Source organism: Heliconius melpomene, chromosome 21 (assembly GCF_056956725.1).
Source record: "Heliconius melpomene rosina isolate 202511_hmr_F chromosome 21, ASM5695672v1, whole genome shotgun sequence".
Taxonomy (NCBI): Eukaryota; Metazoa; Arthropoda; class Insecta; order Lepidoptera; family Nymphalidae; genus Heliconius; species Heliconius melpomene.
This window is the reverse complement of record NC_140409.1, coordinates 1152273-1177773: the sequence shown is the minus strand read 5'-3', so window position 1 is coordinate 1177773 and position 25501 is coordinate 1152273. Positions and strand designations below refer to the sequence as shown.

Genomic DNA, 25501 nt, shown 5'->3' with positions numbered 1-25501 from the left:
TTAATACGTTTTCTAAAAAATATACTAATAATTATTTTCTTTGTTTAGGCTAAAACTGATGGCTCAGAGACTACACCTCAGCCTCAGCATTTTGCCTGCCTCAGTCCTGTACCTCCACCGCCGCCTCCTGCACAAAGCCCTGCGTCACAGCCTAGTCCAAGGTAGGTCTAGTTCGATTATTACCATTCTCGACCGCCGATCGCGAGTATAGAAATAGTATTATTAATAATTAATTTATCGACATTATCCGAATGCCTTCAAGTTATGCATGAGTAAGTTGAGTATAGTGACTTAGTGAGTTTGGTTAATCGGACTTCTACAAATGTTACTATACACAAGTAAATACACATGTAAATGCTAAAGATATTTTAGATGTTAAAAATGTTTTAGGGACTACAAATTATCATGTATAAGTATATACCGCAAAAGCCGTGTATTTAATTATTTATACAATGTTAGGCTTTTGATGGATACATAATATTAATTAGTATACAATCTTATAATAATTAACATTTCAAATTATTATTTTTTATTTAATTGTTACTTATTTACATAACATATTTACATACACAATGTAATAATAATAATAATAATTAAAACTCTTTATTGAATGTGAAAAGGCGGCCTTATCACTAAAAGTGTTAGATAATAAATGTAATTGTGTGTTAGAAAATAAAATGTATATACTTAGCTTATATAAAAGACTAGCGGCCCGCCCGCGACTTCGCCTGCGTGAACTATGTTATTATTAATTTCTGTCTCTATGACTACGTCCTAGTGACGTCTATGCAAAATTTGAGACTCCTAGCATTTGTAGTAACGAAGTTTCATACGAACTTTCGACCCCAATAACAACCCCTTAGAAATCGAATATTGCAAATTCCCATCTTAGCGAGCACCTACGTCCTATAAGTAGCTCCTATGCAAAATTTGAGATTCCTAGCACATGTAATTTCTGAGATTTCGTGATGAGTGAGTGACCTTTCGATTTTATATATATAGATACATACATATAAACATACATAGCTTCACGCTTTATCCCTAGCAGGGTAGTCAGAGAGAACGGAGCGCTAAACGCTACGGTCTCTACATACCTCTTCCACCTCGTCCACTGTCATCAACCTCTTCATACATGCCCTCCGGGGATTCTCATGCTTTTTACGTGACCTTCCTCCAGTATCTTTGATACTGTGTTTTCGAAGGACAACCGAGGTGTCCCCCTACCTCTATAACCGCTCACTTTTCCATCATAGATCTTTTTTGCCATTCTTTCATCACTCATTCGTTCGACGTGTCCAAACCAGCTGAGCATGTTCTTCTTTATTCCCACTGTGACATCCTCGCTAGTACCTGCCATTCTGTGTATCTTTTCATTGCGGATTTGATCAGTTAAGCTGACTCCGCATACTCTACGAAGAGATCGCATCTCCACGGCATTCATCTTTCTTTTATTCTTCTTAGGTATTATCCACGTTTTGCTACCGTATAACAACGTCGGAAACAATACTGCATTGTGTACGGCCAAACGCGCAGCTGTGCTGACGTTTCTCCGTCTCATCAATGCAGCTAAGGCTCAATACGCCTTTCCACATCCATCTCGTATCTTCCATCTCTACTGAACATACCTCCCAAGTATACCACCTCATTCACTTGTTCTAATATCTTACCATTTACACTGACATTGCATTCTGTCCTCTCTTCATTTCTTTCAAATACCAGAATCTTTGTCTTACTCGCATTCAGGCTAAGACCATTATTTTCACACCCTTCTTTCAGAGTGGTGACCAACGCCTGCAACTCGCATTCTGATGATGCAATGAGCACTGCATCATCTGCGTACAGCAGGCAATTCACATTCAAGTCACCTACTTTCACTCCCATATCACTTTGTTTCACTCCTTGGAGACAGCTATCCAAATACCAATTGAACAATCAAGCTGGGCGCAACCTTGTTTAACACCCGATTGGATGTCAAACCAAGGCAACATGCCAGCTCCTACTAGCACGCAGGCTGAGTAATCTCTGTAAAGAGACTTTACAGCCTGCAGCAAAAGTCCACTCACATTGTACCGGGGTAATCTCCCATAATTTCGCTCTTACAACTCTGTCAAACGCCATTTCGAAGTCTACATAAGCTCAGAAAACTTTTTGATTAACCGAAAAAAAATCCGTGATCATGGGGACGGGAAAGATCTGATCCATACACCCTCTTCCAGGTCTATGGCCTCCTTGGGCCTCCCACAACAGCCTTTCGGTTCTTCATTGCATGCAATTGCATTCTTTAGGTATTGCAAGAGAGATCCTCTTGCCTTCCCTTCCTTATATAAAACAAACTTGTAAATAGTTAAGAAAGTAACCATCAAGATGGTATAATTATTTTTATATCCAATTTAGGCATCTACCAAGTCCAATGCCAGGTCCGAGTGGCGTTAACCAGGTCTCTAACATCCGGTCGCCGTCACAGCCCCAGGTTAGTCAGTCAATACAATACTTCTATCATTCATTATTTCCACTCATTCTTTCATTTATTATGTTAATATATTTTGTTTTTATTATTTGTGTGTGTTTTTTTTTTCATTGTTCATTTGTTTTTTTTTATTTAGGATTAAGCTTCATGCTTAAGCCATTCATGCTTTCGGCTTTTGTTAGGAAGCATGTTTTTTTTATACTGCTTTTAATTTTTTTTAAATCTAAATGTTAGCTTTGGTTATCATTTTTTCTTTTATCGGATTTTTTTTGTTGTTTTATTCATTATATTACATTTTTTTGTATTATTCTGTTATTTATTAATAACTTTGATTATTTATTTTGTATGTAATTTAAAGTTAAATTTTATTAAAGTCCAACTTAAAAATATCTAAAAAGAAGTTGTTTTGCTATTGTTATGGTTCATAGTATGTAATAATTCAAATTACTCCATAATAAGTTTTTAAATTAATTTTAATGCCATAAATTTGCAAAAGAATTATACTTTGCGTCATTTTTGTTGTCATTATTTTTATAGCCAGTTTAATATATTTTATAAAAAAATATATTTTTTAAATAGATATGCATTCATTTAAAAGAAATATCAGAGATTTTTGTTTTTTTTTTAAAAAAATCCTTTTATTATTTTGTTAATAAATTGACAATAATTTATTAAAGCTATGCAATTTTAGTCTTCATAAGTTAATAATATTATGTTGATAGTTGAGCCAAATTATGTAGAAAAATATGGAACACATAAAATACAAATAAAGCAGAAGATATAAAGAAAGAAAATTATTGAGAGTGTAGTATTAGCTTTTCATTATTGAGAATTGTATATTTTGTATTTAAATCAAATTACCTGTAAAAACATATACACACGTATATTCTCTACATATGTATATGCGTACATACATATTACTATCTACTTAAAACTATCTAACTTGGCTCAATCTACTTGCACGTACTGTCGGTCGGTAGTGCGCAAGGGAGCGCTCGTCGCCCGCGTCGCTGCTGGTGTCGGTGCCGCTGCCGGCCGTCGGCCACGGCCTCGGCCTCGGTCTCGGCGCGCATACGCAGGTATTGCTGGCCTGGCCTCGGGGTAGGCCTGTGGGTCTTTTGGTGTATGTGTGTGTTTGTATGTCGGCCTTTGGCCTCGCGGTGTTGTTGCCTGGCTGGAGGGGGTTTATATGTATGAACCTATGAAGGATAGGGTTTATGTATGCATGTGTATATTTATTTATTTATTTATGTTTATCTTTATGTATAAAAGTATATCGTTACTTTCTGGGTGACAAACAGTACAATCGGAACTACTCGGCGTAGAACGTAAACATTTGGCAGTTAGGTTCTTTAATGACTAAGAGAGGATTACTTCAAGATGCTTATGGGGAGAAAAAAAATTTAATTTTATGTTTTATATTTAACGCAAATCAAGTTGCGAGAGGGCACTAGTATAATATAAAGCAATCGCAGCAAGCTGCTTCCCAAACGTATGCTTGTGTATCTTGGTTAGGTTCGTTTTCATTTAATGTAAAAAAAATTATACATATATATTATTTTAACTTTTTTTATTTTTTTATGAATAATGGCAATAAAGGCAACCCAAGTGTAATCTGTTCTACTAATCTTGTAGTATTTCGTTAATATAAGTTTAATTAAAAAAGCAGATCCCTGCAGATTTAAGCGATGGGATCTCGACCTATTACAATATGACCAAAATTAACATATAGCTTTCTTGGAGAATATAATTAAGAGAAAATTTCCCAGAATTTTAGCGAAAACGGAATTGTACGGGATTTACTTTTGAAACAACAAGAGGTAAAAATAAAAAAAGGTAAAAATTAAATAACGGATACTTAAAAAAACATTTTCTTTTTTAAATGACAATCCAATAAAAAAAATAAAGTAAAGCAAAATATTATATTACTATACTAAACTATTTATTTAGTTATTCATTTAACAATAATTCTTTAAAAAACCGGATTTAAACCCCTTCTTGATAGGTAAAGATATTGTGACATGAAAATAAGTGTATGCCAAATTGAGATTTACTGTTGGGGGAATAGTTTATTGTTGTATGTTGAATAGTGTCTCTGTTTTTTTTTACATATAGGTGTAGATCATCTATTTTAAAACGCGCCCCTCCATTTTGCTTACAAACACATACAAGTTAGATCATCAAACGTTACACAATGACACGTAGCTTGTCATTGGCCACACATGTCATCATTGGCATACCAGGCTTACTCACGTAACGGACACACCTTATAAATTAAGATTAATATGAAGTAGTTTCGTTGTCCTAACGACTTTTTGCGTGGATTTTATATACCATGCCATAATGGACTATATTTAACGAATCTATTAATTTTTTTAGACGGACTGGGTAGTTCCACGCGCTAAAAAACAAACCATACAAACAAACATATTTATAATATTAGTATCTATATATTAATTTATATATAATATATGAAATAAATTCAATTATCTATATACATAGTTACCTTTATATTGTCTTATAATCTTATTTCTCCGTATCTTCTTACTACTTTTATATATACCTGAATACATTGAAACAGTAAAACCGCGGACACTCGATATCGCTTTCATTATTGCTAACATAAGAAAAAATATGTTTTTCTATGAAACTATTCCTTTATCGAGATTTTTTACTAATTATTATTATAATAAATCGATAAGGCAGTAGTTTTTTTATGTATCTAATATAAAAGGAAAATGCATGGCATTTCTAATAATTGGCTTAAAATATTTAAACTTTCTTTATGTCATTCGCGCTTCAATCAATCAATTTTTTCATAAAATATGCATGGAATCTACGAGAAAAATGATATTTTGGTACTTGGTACTTGTATCTTGTTGGTGACCGCAAACGTACGGCAGTAGGGTGTAGGGACGTTAGGCCGACGATATTAATTTGCACGTTATACACTTTGACGTAGTTGAACCTGTTTCTCCTTTCATGCTTTCATTGTTGGGTACAATAACCAATGCACAATATGGTAGTCCCCTAGAGGGAACGGTTGCGAATTTATTAAATTTATTTTATTAAATTTTAGTAAATATTGGTATTATTACTTGAGTGTTTGATTAATAATGTCTTTTAAATAAACGATGGAAACAGAAACCGTAGTCTTTAAAATATAAATAGTTATTCTTGATGCTTTATCCCGCATATAGTATGGTAGGCAGTTGGGTAAGTGGCCGAACTTAATGTCGTGCTTTTCTATCAGAGCGGGAAAATGAAAATATTTATAATCATTCCTCAATATCGTTGATCGTATGTCTATCCACCTATATAAAGCTAAAATGGATTAGAACCGGCTACGATTATTACGATTTTGAAGCCCGTTTTTATTTATTTTATTACTATTCAAAACACTTTCTGGGTTCGATTACCACTCGGAGGAATGTGACAATGTGCAAATGTTCTCGTTTGGCAATATGAGGGAAACGGTTTACAGTGGCTACGTCATGTTTACCATTTAGCGAAGATAGGTTTTTAATCACCGCCCAGTGTCTGCGTTTGAAATCATATCTTCTGTTCAGTTCAGTTAAAATATCTAAATGGGGAAATTACGTGGTGTTTTTCCTTTTTTTATTATTATTTTGTTATGGGAGATTTATGCTCTTTTTGTTTTTGTACTCGAAAGCATAGGTGTTGGGATGCTTAGTACTATCACTCATCATCATCATCATCATCATCATCATCATCAAGGTTCAAATTTAAGACGTTCATTTCTCAAAAAAAAAATATTTAAATCTAAATGGTAAAAATAAAAATAATTACTTATTGAGCAGTGTCTTCTATACATATAATAAAAAAATAAATGATCGCTGTTTGTACATTCGCTTGTTTAGAAATAAAAATGGATGCTATCAACAAAATTGGTAGTTGTATAAGTATCTTATAGCTTAGTTATCTAGTACGTTTGGATGGTAACCAACAACCAAGGGGTTCGAATCCTGCTACATACATTTTTTTTATTTTTATTATCATTTTATTTGATTTGTATTTATGTACAATAATATAAAAAAACTGTTTGTTTCAATAATAACAATGTTCTTAGATACCTCCACCAGATATGGGGCCCTCGCCGCACATTTTCCACCAGCCTATTAAGCAGGTAATTTGTTTTTTATTTTTATTATATTGCTCACTTGGTGCAATAATGACTTATTTGTACTTTTTGAAGTATTGCAGGAGACGCTATAAAAGTTTGTTAACAGTTTTTCTGCATATTTCCTGAGATCCCATCGCTTAAATCTGCAGGGATCTGTTTTCTTAATTAAACTTATATTAATAAATAATACATGATTAGTAGAACAGATTACACTTGAGTTGCCTAGAAGAATCCTGCCGCAATCACCTTTAATTACATTTTTTCGTAACTAATTTTTGGAGAAAATTGCACTCATAGTTTTTTTTTATATGAATCGCACATCATTTGTTGTGTCCCGTTTATAGCAGAGTAGGCAGAGAAATTATTTATTTACTTACTTCCATTTAATTTACAAGTGTAAGATAAGTTTTAAACATAATATTATTTTTTTTTTTTTCTGTTTTTTGTTTAACTTGATTTATGTTTGTTTTATCGTTTTGTTTTTTACTTAATTAATATCAATTATGGTGTAATAAAGTATTAAAATAAATAATAAGTAAAATAATATGTATAATATAATTTTATGCAATATAATTATTCATCGAATCCCGGCCGCTCCCGGCAAGTAATTTAAAATTAATTATTTTAACTTGCATAGCCTAACAGGGGGCTTGTACGTGAGTTGACGTGAACGTGGCGGACTCCATTGACGGCCGATGCACGATGACCGTTTAAGCTGTTTGGTAACTAAATATTGACAAGGAGGGCCCCTCGGTGTATCAAAACGGTGCTTTTTGTTTGAGTAAATGAGTTTTCTCGAGTTAAATGCGTTAAATGATGACATAGTGGCACACTATGTTAGTCAGTATGTAAGTGTCTTTATAACTGGCACTTCATTTGATAAGGACCGGATTAGGATAAAGAGGTACGTAGTATATCTTGTTGGAGCCCGTCGTCGTGGCCCAGCCCCACGGGATTGAACAAAACACCAACATTGAAATACCATATTTTTGCTCGAATGGTGCTTACCGTGAAATGCCGAAGCCGAAGCTTAGTTGAACATTTTTTAAATTTTGTAACAATCTGCTAATGAAAGACAATATGTCAAACGTTGTGTAACAAAGAAGTTTAAATTAAACTTTCTAATTTCAATAACTGCAGATTCTTTTTAGTTTTCTGTATTATAACTAGCATCTATCTACGACTGTACCTACTGACCGAACCAGTAGTTCCTGAGATTAGCGTGTTCAACCAAACACAATATTATTAAGCTTAGTAAGTAACAAGTAGAACGTTGAAACGTATTAGCATTATCTGTGACATCGAATAACACATGTGGCGATGCTAAAAATATACTACATTAATAATATTTATTTACATTTCGACTACTCAATTGAAGATAACTTTTGAGTATTGTAGACGTTTTGTGGTTGTTCATTTCTAAAAGACTTAACTTTTTAAAGCTTTTATCTTGGCGATATCGAAAAGAAAACTATTCTTTTTTTTTATATTTTTCAAACAAACCGCCAAACCATTAAAAAACACATTCACAATCTCCATTGCCGCGATTATAGTCTATGCAAACAAAAAGTGTTTCCCAGAAAGTTTATCAGTATCGTACTTGCGCATTATTTGCTATATTATTTGTTACCTGCCCCCATCGCATCCCTTGCGAAGTTGCGACCGACCAACTGGTCCAACTACCTGTGCCATTTATGTTACAACCCTCAGTCTAGTCGGGGCGGCCGTGACGTGACGTGACGTGCCGTGCCCGCGTGCGCATCTGCATCTTTCATTTTAAAACTAGTGGTCAAAATAATAATTTTAAAGGGTTCTATACATGGATTATGGTGAGATTATACAATATTTTAGTTATTCAAAGTTATTATAAGTTTTTGAGTATTTAAAGTTGAGAATTACAATTTTTTTCTCTCTTATATTTAAATACTCTCAGTCATGCGGGGAGAGCTCTACCACAAAAACTCGTAATAGCTCAAGCAGATGTTGACAAATGTTTTAGAACTTTAACATTTTGGGTAAAAAATGTTTTTGCAGTTCGTTTGTAAATTTTTAAATTTAATGCTGAATTAACACTTTTTTTTTTTCATATTTAAACTAACGTTAGTTTAAATATTATATTGTATTGTAATTTCATAAATTTACATTGATTTTCCCTAAGGAATTAGTTTTTGGAGTCACGTGTTGTATTTTGAACAAAACTTTATTTTGTACAATATTATTATCAAAGTCGGCTCAGGCTATCAGTTCAGTAAGTATATAATTGTCGATGTAAACAAACAGACGCCGCACACGCGGTCGATATCTATAGTTAGTAGTTACATTTCATAAAATAAAAAATACTAACACTAACCGTAAGTTAGTGTTAGTATTGTTTATTTATCTATTTATAACATTTTTTTTCCATTATCGTTGTTATTATTATTTTTAATTTACTTATTTATTATTGTTTATTTATGTATATACATATATGTTTTAATTTGATGTAAATGTATGTATTATGCAAGAACCCTGAAGATGCACAGTTTTCCCTTGACTGAGCTTTTTGTGTCCAGTTTGATATTATGTAAAACTTATTTTTGGGTTTTATTTTGTTAGGTTTTATTTTTTGATAACTTTGGAGTCGTAACCGTGTCGTGATGTTATCCATACCTATATTATAAATTCGAAAGTAACTCTGTCTGTCTGTCTTACATATAGAGATACTTGAGGATCTCCGGATGAACATAGAAACTTTTTATCTCATATTTGGAATATTGTCGATATATACTAATATATTAAAATACTTATTAATTTGACATGCAATTTATTCTGCCATGCTATTAACAACCGGCGCTACGCGACCGTTGCTGAGCAACCATTTTAATGAATTTACTTTAAATTTATCGGGTTTTGTGAATGTATTTTCTATAATTTAAAATTGATTCTTATGAAAATAAATATAATAGTTACTTTTAGCATTTCATCTAGATAGAAATTATAATTTACTGTTTAAGATTCTAATAAATAATTAAGGAGATGTCACTGATTCCAAATGACCTAGCCTTCGGGCGGCATAGTATGAGTATGACCGACGCGAACGGGCAGATGAAGTTGATAGTTTTGTAAATTGTCATACATTTTCGAGCTACTGTTAATTTTTATGTAATTACTTCCTGTTTATAATTAATTTATACTTTTATTTGGTTCTCATCCACCAGGGAGTACCAAAGCTTAGTTTAAAAAGTAGTTTAACTTCTTGGTATGGTGTAAAGTTCGGTCTTGCGCGACATTGCCCGCTTCTATTTATTTAATGTTATTTAAGTATATCTAGTAAAGAATGTTTGGTTATCTCAGTTCACTTTATATATCGTAATTTTAATCATTTCGGGTTTTAATTGATATTGCTTGCTCTCTTTACTCTAACATCACCTATGTATCTATGTACGCGCGCACGGAAAACTTTAGGTCCTTTTTCTAATATTAAGAATTTCCTTTAGTTACTTTTACTTCTTTTGTTTGTTTATTTCAATTACTCAGATATTTTTTCTAATAATAAATCTCCACTTATTATTCTTTTTTTATCTTATTTTTATTATTTAGGCTTATACTTTCTTACTAATCTATTGAAAACTGAAAATAATTTCATAAATATTAATAAAAATTCGTATAGTTCAAGCGGGCGTGGCCGCTTCCGCGTCCGCTAGTATATTTTAAAAGAATTAATGAATAGTAACTAATATACGTTATTTTCTTTCCTTTTTTCTAAGCAGAGTGCGATGGAGCCCGGTGTCTCGGTGCACTCTCCTCACGGCGTCGGTAGGAGCGCATGGGCGGGACTAAACGTTGCCTATGAAATGCAACATCCTAATAAACCCAGGTAAGACTTTGTTTTAGTTAACACACACACGGCAGAGGGAAGTGGGGAACGGAGGACACAACGTGAAGCTGACTTATTTTACTTTATTTTGTGGTATTTTGAATTAAAACATTAAATATTAGGTATGCAACTTCTAGCCCTCAAGGCTTTATTATCCCATCACTGAAACACACTTAACATCAAAATATCCATATCTTAGCTTTCCATTACAGAATTGATTGATCTAAACCTGGAACTCTATATAGTTAGTACGTTTATTTTGATAATATAGTTATTTATTAATAGTGAACAAATATTTATTAAATATATTTATGAAATTATTTTCAGTTTTCAATAGAATTAGTAAGAAAATATAAGCCGAATTAATCAAAAAGAATAATAAGTGGAGATATATTATTAGAAAAAATATCTGAATAATTAAAAAGAACCAACAAAAGAACCAAAGTGACTAAAGGATATTCTTAATATTAAAAAAGTACCTAAAGTGTCCCGTGCGTGCGTACATAGATATCGACTCTATGAAATAACTAAACATTTTTCTATATTAAATAGGATAGTTTTTGCAATTTTTTCTATGAAACCATGAAACACGTGTTCAATGAAATATTTTTAAGAGTCTGACTTCCAAATTACTAAAAATCGGTGAAGATTAAAATTTTTTTCATACAAACTTTCAACCTCTATTTCGCCCCTTTAGGGTTAAACGTTTTTTAAATCCTTTCTTAATGGATGTCCAGATTACGAAAATAAAATCTGGATACCTGATGTGGAACCTTAACATCCTGTCTAAACTATAAGAAGTGTATAAACATACTGTCTTGGGGAAAATTTAAGTATATGACAAACAATTACCACCCACATAACAAAAATGGAGGTCTGGAGTACCTGACGTGGAACCCAAGCAGCCTATCTAATCTGTAAGAGATATAAATATAGCGTCTTAGTAAAAGTTGATCAACATAATGACCATTTTCTGTCCATATAATAAAAATGAAGATCTGGAGTAGCTCATATAGACTCCTAACAGCCCAGCTAACCTTAAAAGATATGAATATAATGGCTTCGGAGTAATTGTTCTGCGTGGTCAGTATTAAATGATATAAGCCAGGAGTGAAGTGAATAATTAAGTAATATTTTTTATAACCTATCGATGCGTAGTAAGCGTTGCGAGATAACAATGTTTTTGTTTTTGTTTTTACTTATAACTATTATATAAACGCCAATATAGACTATATTATATACCTAAACTATAAGTCTTAAGAGATGCGACCTCCTCTTTCATTGCATCCATCCATGCATCTGCGAATGCTGAAGCGGTTAATACAAATAAGTAACGATCTTCAATACGCAACATTCACAGGTTCGATTCCTGTGCAGTAGAGTTATTATCAAAAGGAGGTTCTAAGTCAGAATGATTATTGACTTAACTCTCTCAGCATCGAGTGGTTTGTTGGGAGTGTTTTACACTAGTTACCCAGCTTCCCTCTGCCTTCCCTTGTATATGCGGAATACAGCGTAGAGCTATTACTTAAACTTTATTCTTTTATTAATATTTTTGACTTTTGTTATTTATAAAATTATATTTTATTATTTATTTAATTATATTATTATTTTGTTATTTTTATTAGCAGGTATTAATATTTTGTGTAGCGAATTTTGCTATTTCGGCGAGTGTTATCGGCATGCTGTTTGATCATACTGTATTTCTTTTGTGAATGGTCATTTGAAGCATTGTGATTATTTTAAAGACCATTATATTTTCATTTCTTCGCCCTGGTGTCGAGACATTGCGTGTTGAGTTCTCTCAATTAGACCTAAGTCAGTAGTGGCGCAGGGGTACAAGCGTTTGACTATAAAGGCAAGGACGCCAACGCTTGTTGTGGGTTCGAATCCCACTTGAGAAAATTAAATATTTACTATTTTCATTTCTTCCCTCTTGTACTGAGACAAAAGCGTGGCGTTGAGGTCCGCCACTGCACTCGGAATGGCTCCAGAATTCGGCATTCCCTCTGCCCGAGCATAAATAAATAAAAAATGTCAAATTATTAAGTCAAATGAGCTTAGCGAATATGCTTGGAACTGTTTTAGATACTGCGAAATTACTTTCGATTTATAAAAGAAGCGGTTGACTTGATTGAAGAAATAAATATATTATGTGAGTTCGACCCGCTCTCAAGAACAAATATCTTAATTTCCTGGACTACTATTGGTTAAGCATTTTCTGTCTATTTTCGCCATTTTTTGAAGAAAAATTCAATACTTTGCCTATTTCGTGGAAATCAAAACAATTTAAATATAATCATTCCCTCGAAAGAAAATCGAACTTGCAACTATAACGTGTACACGCTGACCCAAAATAAAATGTAGTACCTATGAATTAAAATGCAGTAATTTTGTATGGGTTTTGGAATATCTTGAATAATCGTTATTTATGTTGCTTTAATAACAATAAGCAATCCGAAGCAATCCAATCGTTAATGGATTGAATGAAAATGAAATTATTTATTTTTATTTATTATTTTTATTTTTTTATAATAATGAAATTATTTCGTAGTTCATTATGGCGGACTTGTGTTCAGTTCAATCTGCGCAGAGCCTATCGAGGGCCTAAACATTTTCTTCTGTATCTCTGTTCTTTGTTTCCTTTTACTTTTACCGCTAGTGATGAATGGTGGAACTGAACACCGCGGTATGATATGACAGAGCAGGGAAGTGAAAATAATTCATTGCCCTTAATGGGCATCGAATCCCCAACCCACTCTGACACTACGGCCACAAGAATATAAAATGTTTTTCAGTTGTTCTTTTAAATACACTGGGTGTTTACTTTACCCATTCCACAGGATGTATTAAATTGTTGGTTGGGAGGGTGATTATGTTGATTTATTATTGCTCTAAGTCAGCAAGCATTCTGCTTGACGTATTCAGTAGTATTAATTAAATTTCTTATGTGTTCTAGCGTGAGTGGTGTAGCGGGCACCAGCAAGGATGCCAACGCTGGTGCCAACCTTGGTCCAATACCGCCGGCCATAAGAAACAAGAAGCGAGCTGCAATGGCCACCTCCGTTGTGTCTATGGTGAACAATAATATGCGTAAGCACAGTTACATTTATCAAAGTTATTATTGTTGGTAATTCATTTAAACAAAACTTGATTATTCATTTAATAAACAGAACTGAGGGCCAGTCAAATGTGTTGATGTCAATGAATAAATTAATTTACCCATTCAGAAACAGAAATATTCTTTGTAAAATAAGTGTAATATGTAATATAAAATATATTACAAAACATACCCAAATCGAATCGAATAATCCAAAATATCTTTGCTTTCTATTTTTTTTTTTAAGCGCCCCTCTATCCATTTCCGTGAAAAATATTAGATGTACCGACAAAATATTTTTACTGTTTTATTATAAGTATAGATAAATGGGTTTGATTCCCACTTGATACAATTGCAAATTAACTAACTAACTATTACTTACTTACTATTACTACTTACTTATTACTAACTTACTATTTTGGAGTTATCGAATAATTCTAATGTATTTCCACGCGACATAGTGGTTACATCTTTTGTTTAAGTATTTTTGGATAAGAGAATAGTAGGTAGTGTGTTGTTTATAATTTCTTTCGTTTCTGTTGTTTGTGTTATTTATTTAAGTGTGTGTGTGTTTTTTTAAACAATTGGTAAATCCTTATTGGAACTACGAAAATGCGGGTCATAGCAGTGAGAGCGATTCGGAGGTACCGTACGGTGTCCTGATCGGCGGCAACTCTCTTGGCAAGCGATCCGCCTTGGGAGTTCCGCGCAAGGGAGCGGTCGCGAGGCGTGGCGTGATAACATAACAATGCTTACTCAGAACCATACACTTACTCAGACCATTAGCTGTATTAGTTATGTTAGTTATATAGCTGTAATAGATAGCGTCTTGAGCGGTTGATTTATACATATCTGCGTAAAAATTACAATGTTTTTATTAAACATATTCCTTTGTTATTATAGTAGGTAGATAATTTATCTTTTTGGAAATTAATAGGTGTGGCGCACTTATTTAGTTCTTTTTGTAATAATGTATTTAAAATCGATATTGAAAGTAATGATGTTAGCTTGACTTTACATTTCTGCTACTATATTATTGTATTTAAATAGCTCTATATAATTTTCCAAATTTAGATATGATATAATGACAGTTTACCTATTGACTGTTTATACAAAGCACTCCGACTTTATTTGATCTTTGATTTTCTTTACGGTGTTGAATTACAGTTAATGACATGATTGTATTTTTTCTTAAATAATAAAATATTTTGCCTTTCTGTTTATTCACAAAATTATATTGCGTCTACAGAATAAACAAGGCGAATTCGCTTCTTCCTTTAGGAGTGTACTTAGAGGTAACCTAGTGACCTATCCCCACTTTCCAAACCATATTTCCACCCAATTTTCGCCACTTTGTTTATTGAGTAGCAGAACACAATATCGCGCTTACCAGAGCTAGGAAAATGAAACTACTTTATTCTTCCGAGTGGAAATCGAATCCATAACCGCCATGTTTACAGTCAACACGTGAAAAAAATTACTATTAATTTATTTTAAAATTGGTTAATATTTATCCTTCTACAGAAGCCGCAATGCAAAACCTTGCTAGTGTTCGTCGCCCTCCACAGCCGACTCCGCCGCCTATATACCAGGAAACGATTAAAGATTCACCGCCTAGTTCTCCGAGTAAGATTTATTTTCCTTTCATTTTTAATAATAGCGTTGTTGGGTGTTTTTACCCTTAATTACTCGAGTTGGGTCAAATTAAAACTTAACTTCAAATAAATACATAAAATAATGTAAGAATAATAATATTTTTTATGTATTGTTTAAGACTCCGAGCGACCGCTGAAACCAAAAATTGAGCCTAGGTGAGTATTTTTTATATTGATAACAATATGTATTTAGTTGCTTTTTTCAATTTCAGTTAGTTTTTTTTTATCAAAATAAAATAGCTATATATCGTCATCGTGTAAGAAATTCATTATGTTTTTCTTTAAACTAGATGCAGTGCTAGTACAGCACCACACATGCTAGGTAACGAGCTGAACCCCGAAAGTGGAGCAGCAGCACGTCTCCAGGAACAGCTTAGTGCTGAACTGGCAGCGCATGCTGCCGGAACATCTTCAGGGTCTGACGTGCTGGTGCCACCGCCTCTGATCAATAAGGCCGCGCCGGTGAGTCAGAATTTAATTGCAATCGACTATTAAATATTAATATATTAATTGATCATTTCTTTCATTAATAATTAATAATTATAATAAATTATGATTTACACAACCGTCGCGTCGCGTAACACGCTATGCCGACGGCAGGAAGATGATAATCTAATATCACTTCTTTACCGCTGTTATCTATATATATAAAATCGAAAGGTCACTCACTCATCACGAAATCTCAGAAACTACAAGTGCTAGGAATCTCAAATTTTGCATAGGAGTTACTTATATGACGTAGGTGCTCGCTAAGACGGGAATTTACAATATTCGACTTCTAAGGGGTTGTTTTTGGGGTCGAAAGTTTGTATGAAAGTTCGTTACTACAAATGCTAGAAGTCTCAAATTTTGCATAGACGTCACTAGGACGTAGTCATGGAGACAGAAATTAATAATAACGTAGTTCACGCGGGTGAAACCGCGAGCGGGCCGCTAGTCTTTAATATTTGTATGTTGGTAGAAAATGCGAATCACTCTAAACATTTCTTATTGAGTCTACCTTTTTTATAGTTTCACTGGGATATTATATAGTTCTTCATCAAATGCTCCAAATATTTAATGTACCTTCCCTGCTATATGCGGATTAAAGGATGAAGGTAAAAAATAATCGCCACCAAACAATTAACAACTGTTCAATTCCAGGGTACAAGTTCAGGTTCCCGAGGTGCCAGCGCCCAGAGTCTCGACCAGCTTCTCGAGCGGCAATGGGAACAAGGATCCCAGTTCCTGATGGAGCAGGCGCAGCATTTCGATAGTAAGTGGTTGTATGTGTGGTTTTATATTGAATTTTTTGAAGGTGAAAGTCAAGTGTAGTTTTGTCCAAATGCATTGTCGTAAAAATAGTTAATATTTAATAAATAATTATAATATATATATATATATATATATATATACAACACCACCCTATAAGGTGGAAGTACATAGATAAATAAACACAACTTTAAGTAACAAATATATAACACAGCTTTATCTAACAAAGAATCGCTAACATTTAAGAAAATAAAATTTTAAAAATGTTTTTGGTTTTTTTGATATTTTTATTGATTTAATTTTTTTATATTAAAAAAAGTGAAGTGGTTTTAGTACATTATTGCACAGAGTGACGACTAAGTTTGGTTCAAGCGTAAATTGCTTATGTTATTTTTAAATATTTTTTTTAGAAAAATAAAAAAGTCAAAATAATAATTATCTTAAAATATGATTTCAATCAACGAATTATTTGAAGTTGCAAACTAAGTAGTAAGTAACTAAAATATAAGTATAATTTTATCTATTTTAGAGTCTTGTAAAAATGTTTTTGGGCCGATTTTTATTTGGGAATTTTATTTTTAAATAATGAAAATTTCTAAATAACATCTGAATATATCAATTATTATTATTTTTTAATAATAAATAAGTCCGATATTCTGTCATCAAAAACATGAAAAGCTAAAAGTAATAATAAAATGCTAAACGATTTCTCAGTACGTGGCTGGTGGAGGTAATACTATAAAAAAATGTACAGGCGCTGCGAATGTCTGTCTGTCGGTTACGTTTAGCTTCTGCTTGTGTGTTTCTATATGATTTAAACTGGATTTTGGTTTAAAATTTGCCTTATTAATAATATTTTTTTTGTGTAATTATTTGGAAGTTGCCTTTTTTTATTTATTTTTGTTTGAAGATAAAGATGAATGACAGAATTCAATTTCAAATTTTATTTAAGTAAACTAGGAATATGATAATATTTTTGAAAATAAACATTTCTCTCCCGATATAAGTTACTTTTGCTTTTAGCAAATATATTGTAATTTTATTATTATTTGATTTTACTTAGCTACTAACTTACTTGGCTAGTAGTAACTAGTCTATACTATACTATTATACATAATACCAATATAATAAAGGTAAAGGCTTAAATGTAGTGCAAATTGAAAAATCATTTTTGTGTTACATAATGTAGTCCATTTATCAAGGAAGGCTATAATATAGTTAATATTACATCAAAAATCAAATGCGCTTCACGATGTATCCCGCACACAGCAGTTTAGGCAGAGGGGACCTAGTGTTAAGACACTCCGTTACCCACTTTCTGCTGAATTCTGGAGACTTTGCGTGTTAAGTGGCAGAACTTAACTTAACTTAGCCTTGCCTAGACACCAGAGCGAAGAAATGGAAATATAAACGTAAATATAATAATATATTATAAATCATAACAGTATTTTTTGGAATATGAAATCATTACAGTTATTTTACAAAGAATATTATTAATCCTTACCCAAATCAATAATTTAACATTTAAGACTATTTCTGAACGAGTAAATTAAATTATTCATTGACATCAACACATTTGACTGTCACTCAATTCTGTTCATTAAATGAAAAATCATGTAGTTTAAGCGGTGGAAGCCGCGGGCGGGCCGCCAGTTAATAATATTTTTCAAAAGCTATAATTTATTATATCTGAATCTCTCAATTATATATATATATATATAATATATATATAATATATATATATATATATATATATATATATATATATATATATATATATATATATATATATATATATATATATATATTAGGGGTACAAATAAGTTTCCGTTCCGTTTTTTATCAAAAATAAATATTTATTATAGAAAAACGGTAATGTAAGTTTATTCAAAATATTGTCCATCACTTGCAACTACTTTTTCTCATCTCCCAGGCAACATTCGGATCCCACGTTTGAAGAACTCCTTGTCTTTTGAGGCTATCCACGAATCAACCTAATTTTTGGTATCTTCATAAAATGTGAACCGCTGCTCCGCCAGAGCATGCACCATGGACCGGAACAGGTGATAATCCGACGGTGCAATGTGTGGTGAATACGGCGGGTGGAATAACACTTCCCAATCAAGTGTTTCCAAATACTTTTTCACGGGAACCGCAACATGTGGACGAGCATTATCATGCAGGAGAATAATTTTTTCGTGTCTAGAATAGTATTGAGGGCGTTTATCCTTCAGAGCTCGGTTCAATCTCATCAACTGTGTTCGATAGAGGGTTCCGTTTATTGTTTCGCTCGGATTAAGCAACTCATAATACACTACACCCAGCTGATCCCACCAAATACATAGCATGAGTTTTTTTCCGTGAACATTCGGTTTTGCTGTCGATGTTGACGTGTGGCCAGGTAATCCCCAGGATTTTCTTCTTTTTGGATTATCATAATGTATCCATTTCTCATCACCAGTTACGATACGATGTAAAAATCCCTTTTTCTTATGTCTAGCTAGCAATATTTCACTTAAGCATAATCTGCGTTCAATATCTCTCGGCTTTAATTCGTACGGAACCCAATTTCCTTGTTTATGAATCATTCCTAATGATTGTAAACGATGTGATACTGCTTGCTGAGTGACTTTTAATGTAAGAGCAAGTTCTTTTTGTGTTTGAGATGAATCTTCCTCCAACAATTCCTTCAATTCTGCATCCTCGTAAATTTTTGGCCTTCCACTGCGATCTTTGTCTTCTATGTCGAAATCGCCGTTTTTAAACTTATGAAACCACTCACGACACGTTCTCTCACTCAAAGCATGCTCACCATATGCTTCTACGAGCAATCGATGCGCTTCAGCAGCAGATTTTTTTAAATTAAAGAAGTAAACTAATATTTCCCGCAAATGACGCTTACCTGGCTCAAATTTGGACATTTTCAACTACCAAAAATTATATTTTACCAATATAAAGTCAATTATATTAGTAAGTTATTTTGTTATTGAATGACCAAAGTAACTAATATTAGGTTATCATCTGCGAAAACTACCGGACACTTTGTGCCGCGCCATCTACAATAAAACGGCGGAAACTTATTTGTACACCTATTATATAAAACGATAAAAACTTAAACGTAAAGATAAAACCTTTGTAACATTTTTTTTTACTTTTTATTTCGTGTTCGTGTTTAAAAATTATTTTTAATTCAAAAGAAGCAAAAATCCTTATAGAAATTAAATAATGTGGAAAAAAACACAGAAGTCATTATAGTTGTCAGTCAATTCTGTTTATTAAATGAATCATGTAGTTCAGGCAGACGGAGCCGCGGGCGGGCCGCTAGTTGTTAAAGTTGTTAATAAGGCAGATTGTTTTCATTGTGTGTTTTATATACGATCGCAATATTTGCATGTGCTTCTCCTAATCCTTTGAATGATTGTTTTTAATTTTAAGTATCATTAATTTGCTATAATTATTTTTAATTTTATCTATGAAATACCCGGTGGTACTAAAATGGAGCATCGTTCCTTGTTTTATTTTCAAAAATAATCTCAAAAATTACTAACAAGATGACTTTCAATTATTTCAAGATTTATAAGAAAGTAAAATATAAATAATAATAGTTGACCAAGTCCATTTCATAATAAGATAGGTAATAAAGAAAAAAATAAATCGACATTGACAGCACTGTCTTCGAAATATTGGTAAAAGTGATATATATTAATTACTTTTACTTTATGAAATATATTAATTTACTTTAAAATATAATTAAACTAATTAATGAATGAGGCCGTCGGCCGACGGTTGTGGGTTCGATTCCCACTCGAGGAAGTGAAATATTTATTTATGTTTATATTTCCATTTCTTCTTCTTTCCATTTCCATTATCTCTTTTAATGTCAGTAGAAGCTGGCTTACTATTTCAAAATATAAAAAAAAATGTACACTGAAAGAAATCATTAACTCAATTAGAATAGTTAATTATGGGTTAAAAATAAAGAGCAAAATATTTAACATTTTTCCTATTAAATCCAATTTAATTCTATCAATAGTCCAAATTGATATAGGCGTATTTACATACTGACTAAACTGACACAACATATCTTTCTGCAATTGATACTAACCAAATTACTTTACAAACAAATCTCCCTCGTGTCCTAGAGCCATTGTCACATATACCTTTAAACGTTTTATCTATAACCTTTACGTAGCTTTATCTTTCCCCGACATACTTGTATAAGTATTATTGACAACACTGACACTTCCCAACGATGCTCCTACCAACCGTACAGCGGGTGACGAGGCGGGGACAGCCCGCCCTGTACCGTATAAATGTTCAGTAGCGTCACTCCTGTCGTGCCTGCACCAGCTGCGTACAGAGAACGTGCGCCTCGAGGAGCACGTCGGCAACCTGCTGCAGCGGCGCGACCACCTGCTCGCTGTGAATGCGAGGCTCGCGATACCACTCACTGCCGGTGAGTTGTGGGCTGGGGGGAATGTAGACATGTGAGAGAGTTAGGGAATGAAAGAGTATATAGATCAAGGGAAGAGGGAATAAGAAAAGATGAAGAGAATGTGTCAAATATGAAGCATGTAGAGAGGGCTTAGGATTATTATTAATAGAAAGCAAGCAAGCGGGGATACGGGTACAAGGATTAGGATAAATGAAAGGAGAGAACAAGAAGGAAGAAGGGAACATGTAAAATAATAAACAGGAAAGAAGCAGAGATAATAGATAAGGTAAGCGCAGTAGATATTGAAGCTAGTGAGTTTTATAAACCCCATCTGATCAGAGTACAATTGAAAAGCTAGGAGAGACGAAGAGAGTGGAAGGACTGAATTTGTAACTACTACATCAATTACATAGCTGTGCAGTGGTAGACTTTAATACGTCATAAGTGTTCTTTGTTTATTTTAGAAAACCGTTATTAGCCCAGAACGAACAAATTTACTAAAATTGAAAGAGATAATGTTTTTGGCACATTAACATTAATATATTTTAACTTCGACAGATTTTGTTTTTAGAAGTTTAATACATTTTCATACCTCTACCAGTAAAACGGTACACATTCTAAACATTACTCAATAGGTAAGAGTGTTTATATGCTATTTAAACATTGTATAAGTACACTAAAAGATTGAATTTATTTTGTCTAAATATATATTTTTTTAATGTTGTTAAATAGTTATTTCTTAAATAATAATGTTCCTTTAAGTATTACAGCCAGGGCACATATTGTTACCAGACATTCCTACTCTTACACCTTATTATTCAAAAAATGTTACATTTCTGCTCAAATAATACAATAATAATGAATTTTCAGTAGTAACCGGCCCAGGAGAACCCTCCCGCTGTCCGCGTGAGAACGGCGCCTCAGTACGCGGACCGGGGCCTGTTAGGCCGAACGAGACAATCACCTCTGAACGCCCACACCAGGTTAGATTATTAATAGTGCTTATAATTATTGTTTATATTTTCAGAATGTATTATTACTAAAATCATTTGTGTTTTAAAATTAGACTGAATAGTTAATCATTGATTGGTACTGATTTGTTATGACCTTATAATTGTTCTTCAATAAAAACACTTAAGAAAACTCACTGTGTTTAGATGAATATTGAAAAAGATCAAATATATTAGCTTCACGCTTTGTCCCAGCAGGGTAGGCAGAAGGCATCTACACGACACTCGGTTCCCCAGGCACCGCCCAATTTTCAAGATATTGCATAAACGGTGAAACTTAATGCCGCGCTTTGTCTTATAATCAGAGCAAGAAAATAAAAGTGATGCCTGTCGTGGCGCGGGGCACAAGCCAGTCAATTAATAATTCCCAATATTTTCCAACAGCTAATAATGCGTGAGGTGCAACAGAAGCCCAGCTGAAATGAGCAGGACGGGCGCACGGACGAGGCGGCCATGCGTTCCCTACGCGCCCTCCTTATGATCGAGCGCCGGCCACGGTGGGACTTCTCCATCGACGCTATTTTGAATTGCGATTTCTAAATTCCTATTCCCAATTCTCCATTTTGATTTCCCACTTCCCAGTTCCCATCGGAAATCCATATGCTGTTATTTTAATATTGGCTATAGAAAAGTAACATACTACATTCACATCACTAGTATAGCGCTTGATACTATACTTTATTCACCGAGGCATGAGATAAAAGGTAAACATGTCAAAAAAGGTTGTTTTACAGTCACGGTTGATGGAATTAATATTTTAATTTAAAAAAGTATATGTCCATAGATACATGGAAGTAATACACTAAACGAATGAATGACAGCACTGTAGATAATATTAAAATTTCGTATCGACGTTAATGTTGTTGTTTCGGATACTTCGAGTTCTAATAAATAATTGAATAATAGATACATTAAGTTTTGTTAACCTCATAGTTAAGTATAATTATTTTATTTGATCTTGGGATTGACTGTGAACGACGACGTTGTTATAACGTCCAACTTTACTAGTATTTAAATACTTATACTATTCCTATTTTAAAGAAATTTATTCTCTTTTTTATCCTATTTTCTTAGAAATCGCACGGTGGCTCGATCATACCAAAGACACTATATATATTGTGTATCTGTATATATAATTATAATATTAATTAAACAATTGTAACGATGTCAAGTAAGTTCATAGACAAACGATGCATAATAACCACGTGTATATAAAATACATCACTACATACTACTATTAAGAAGATATTATATCTATAGTGTAGTATAGATATAGAATACTATATAGTATTATATTAACATTGTGGTTACAATAACAATGATTACAGAATATTCCCTTGATGATTATATTGCGTGGATGTCCTAGACTATAAATTATTTCTAATATATTGTTAAATATATAATGTTCATGTATATTTTATAATGTATTAAAATTGATTTGTCTAATGTTCCCACAAACTGTTAAATAATGTAAACAAACAATATAATAAGAGATTTCATAAATAAAAATTAGGATTATTTAATAATAATTCTAGTCTAGATAAAGAGCCAAGTGATACGTCACTCCGTTCTCACAGTTCAATGACTGTTTTCCAATAAATGTTGTATTCGATGTACCACTAAGTGTGTTACATTTTTTTCAGTCCCCGTCCCCGCGTCTACACTACGTCAGTCACAATATATTGTGTTTAATATTTTCTTATCTTCACGCATTTCTCACATTCCGCGGAGTAGACAGAGAGAAGTAGTGTCTAGACACTTGGTTCTCAATTTTCCGCTCGATTTTAAAACGCCATGCTGGGGAAATCTGCGAAAAAATAAAATAAGTCTTATGTTCTAAGGATACAATGGTCCTGTGAACTCAGTGTCCTGTCTACAATCTGTGTCGTCATCGTTAATATCGATCTTTAATTAAATGTATCGATGTTTCACTCGGTTATGTTTCGATTTTCAATCGATTTTCCCTTTTCGTCTTCAAGGAGACGAGCTGTGTTTTAAGTTAATTTGAATATAGTTTTAAGATTATGTTTAGGTTTATGTGTTATACATTATTTCTCTATAATTTTTATTCACACAATTACGTGTAGTTTTTAATGGAATCGGTGACCGTGTTGGTAGTGAACCACTTTACCTGAAATTACAGAAATCTCGTCCGAACTGTAATAATACATTTTGGTAAAAAAAAAAGCATAATATACTCTATATCAGATAAAGAACGCTCAAAAATTTGCTCAAAAATTAAAATATATGGATAAGGTTAAGCCGCCGCGGTCGCCGCTTCAAACCCATGTTTAATGTTAGTACTTCGATGATTTTTGTGTCTAAAAATCGTGAATAGGCAATTTTACTATTAGCAATAGAGGTTTTATCGTTGTGATCTCAGTCTGTATTTGGGACTACACGCGACGTTTCGGCTAATTCATACTCACGCTCTTAATTGTAACTAACTTAAATATACACTTTTATTTATTTTATGGTCATGTATTGATGAAACAGGCAAATTTCAATCAAAATCAAAATGTTCTTATACATCAATAAATAAATATAAAAATATCAGCTATATTAGATTAGAAATTAAATCTATATTTAAGTGCGTACGTCAGCAATGCTCTTACAATGTTTAATTTTATTCTCAAGTGACGATGAAATTGGTGCTTATAGTTTCATTTACTGATGTTTCGATCGCAATTTACAAAAAACTATGCGACAATTTTTACAATTTTAAACAAACTTTTACAATTTCAAACAAACTTTTACAATTTCAAACAAACTTTTACAATTTCAAACAAATTCATAGTCACTGTTTTCATAATAAATTTACGAAATTCTATTGTTTTATGCAATTGTATGCAAAATCTGAAAAGGCTAGCTCTAAAAAATGTGTATTTGACTTGTAGAATAACACGAGAACGGCCTACCTGTCTAATATACTGATATCGTGGTCGAGGGATGATTATAATTGTGATGATTTGACGAGACAGCAACGGTGGTTATGACGGTAAAGGTAAAGTGATTGTGATTATGAGTCCTAGTGATAAACTCTATCAATTTACATGTCGATCTGACAGTTTTCGGGTTTTGTGTAGAAATTGTATATTGTGTTCTTTTTGTTTATCTTCGAACTAAGATGGGTAATTATTTGTAAATTTTAATATTAAAAGTATTTATGTAATAATTTTAATAAATTAATTAAATTATACAAGACTAGGGGCCCCTCCGCGGCTTCGCCCGCTTCAACTATATGATTGTTCATTTAATAAACAGAATTGACAGTCAAATGTGTTGTCATTGAATAATTTAATTTACTTGTCCAGAAACAGCCTTAAATGTTCAATTATTGATTTGGGTAAGAATTTATAATATTCTTTGTAGAAAAACTGTGATGATTGCATATTACAAAAAATACCCAAAAAGAATCGAATAATCCGTCAGTAGCCAAATTAGCATATAGTTTGGCTGACTTTGTGATATTTATTTTTAATAATGACAAAATCTAATATATCGATATAAATTAAACAAGAATGCATTATTATCAATTATTACTTTTAACATACTATCGTGTTTTTATACGATCGATAGATAA

At 32.7% G+C, this 25501-nt stretch overlaps 1 protein-coding gene across 18 annotated transcripts in view; it reads left to right on the top strand.

Annotated features, from left to right (window-relative positions):
* The window catches only part of LOC146526770 (zinc finger protein zfp-1-like), a 41452-nt gene extending 16256 nt beyond the window's left edge, over window positions 1-25196 (top strand). For 6 of the 18 annotated variants that reach the window (XM_085206688.1, XM_085206673.1, XM_085206674.1 and 3 more), the window contains 13 exons: window positions 49-161; window positions 2395-2470; window positions 3448-3546; window positions 6558-6614; window positions 10358-10467; window positions 13427-13560; window positions 15092-15193; window positions 15342-15378; window positions 15513-15684; window positions 16366-16477; window positions 20795-20929; window positions 21779-21891; window positions 22303-25196. In XM_085206688.1, coding sequence (XP_085062814.1) covers window positions 49-161; window positions 2395-2470; window positions 3448-3546; window positions 6558-6614; window positions 10358-10467; window positions 13427-13560; window positions 15092-15193; window positions 15342-15378; window positions 15513-15684; window positions 16366-16477; window positions 20795-20929; window positions 21779-21891; window positions 22303-22338 — 1296 coding nt within the window. In that variant the 3' untranslated portion in view covers window positions 22339-25196. Of the gene's footprint in view, window positions 1-48; window positions 162-2394; window positions 2471-3447; window positions 3547-6557; window positions 6615-10357; window positions 10468-13426; window positions 13561-15091; window positions 15194-15341; window positions 15379-15512; window positions 15685-16365; window positions 16478-18406; window positions 19377-20794; window positions 20930-21778; window positions 21892-22302 lie in introns of those variants that run through there. The other 12 variants (XM_085206679.1, XM_085206693.1, XM_085206691.1 and 9 more) reach the window with 10 other exon arrangements.
* Window positions 25197-25501: the final 305 nt, after the last annotated feature.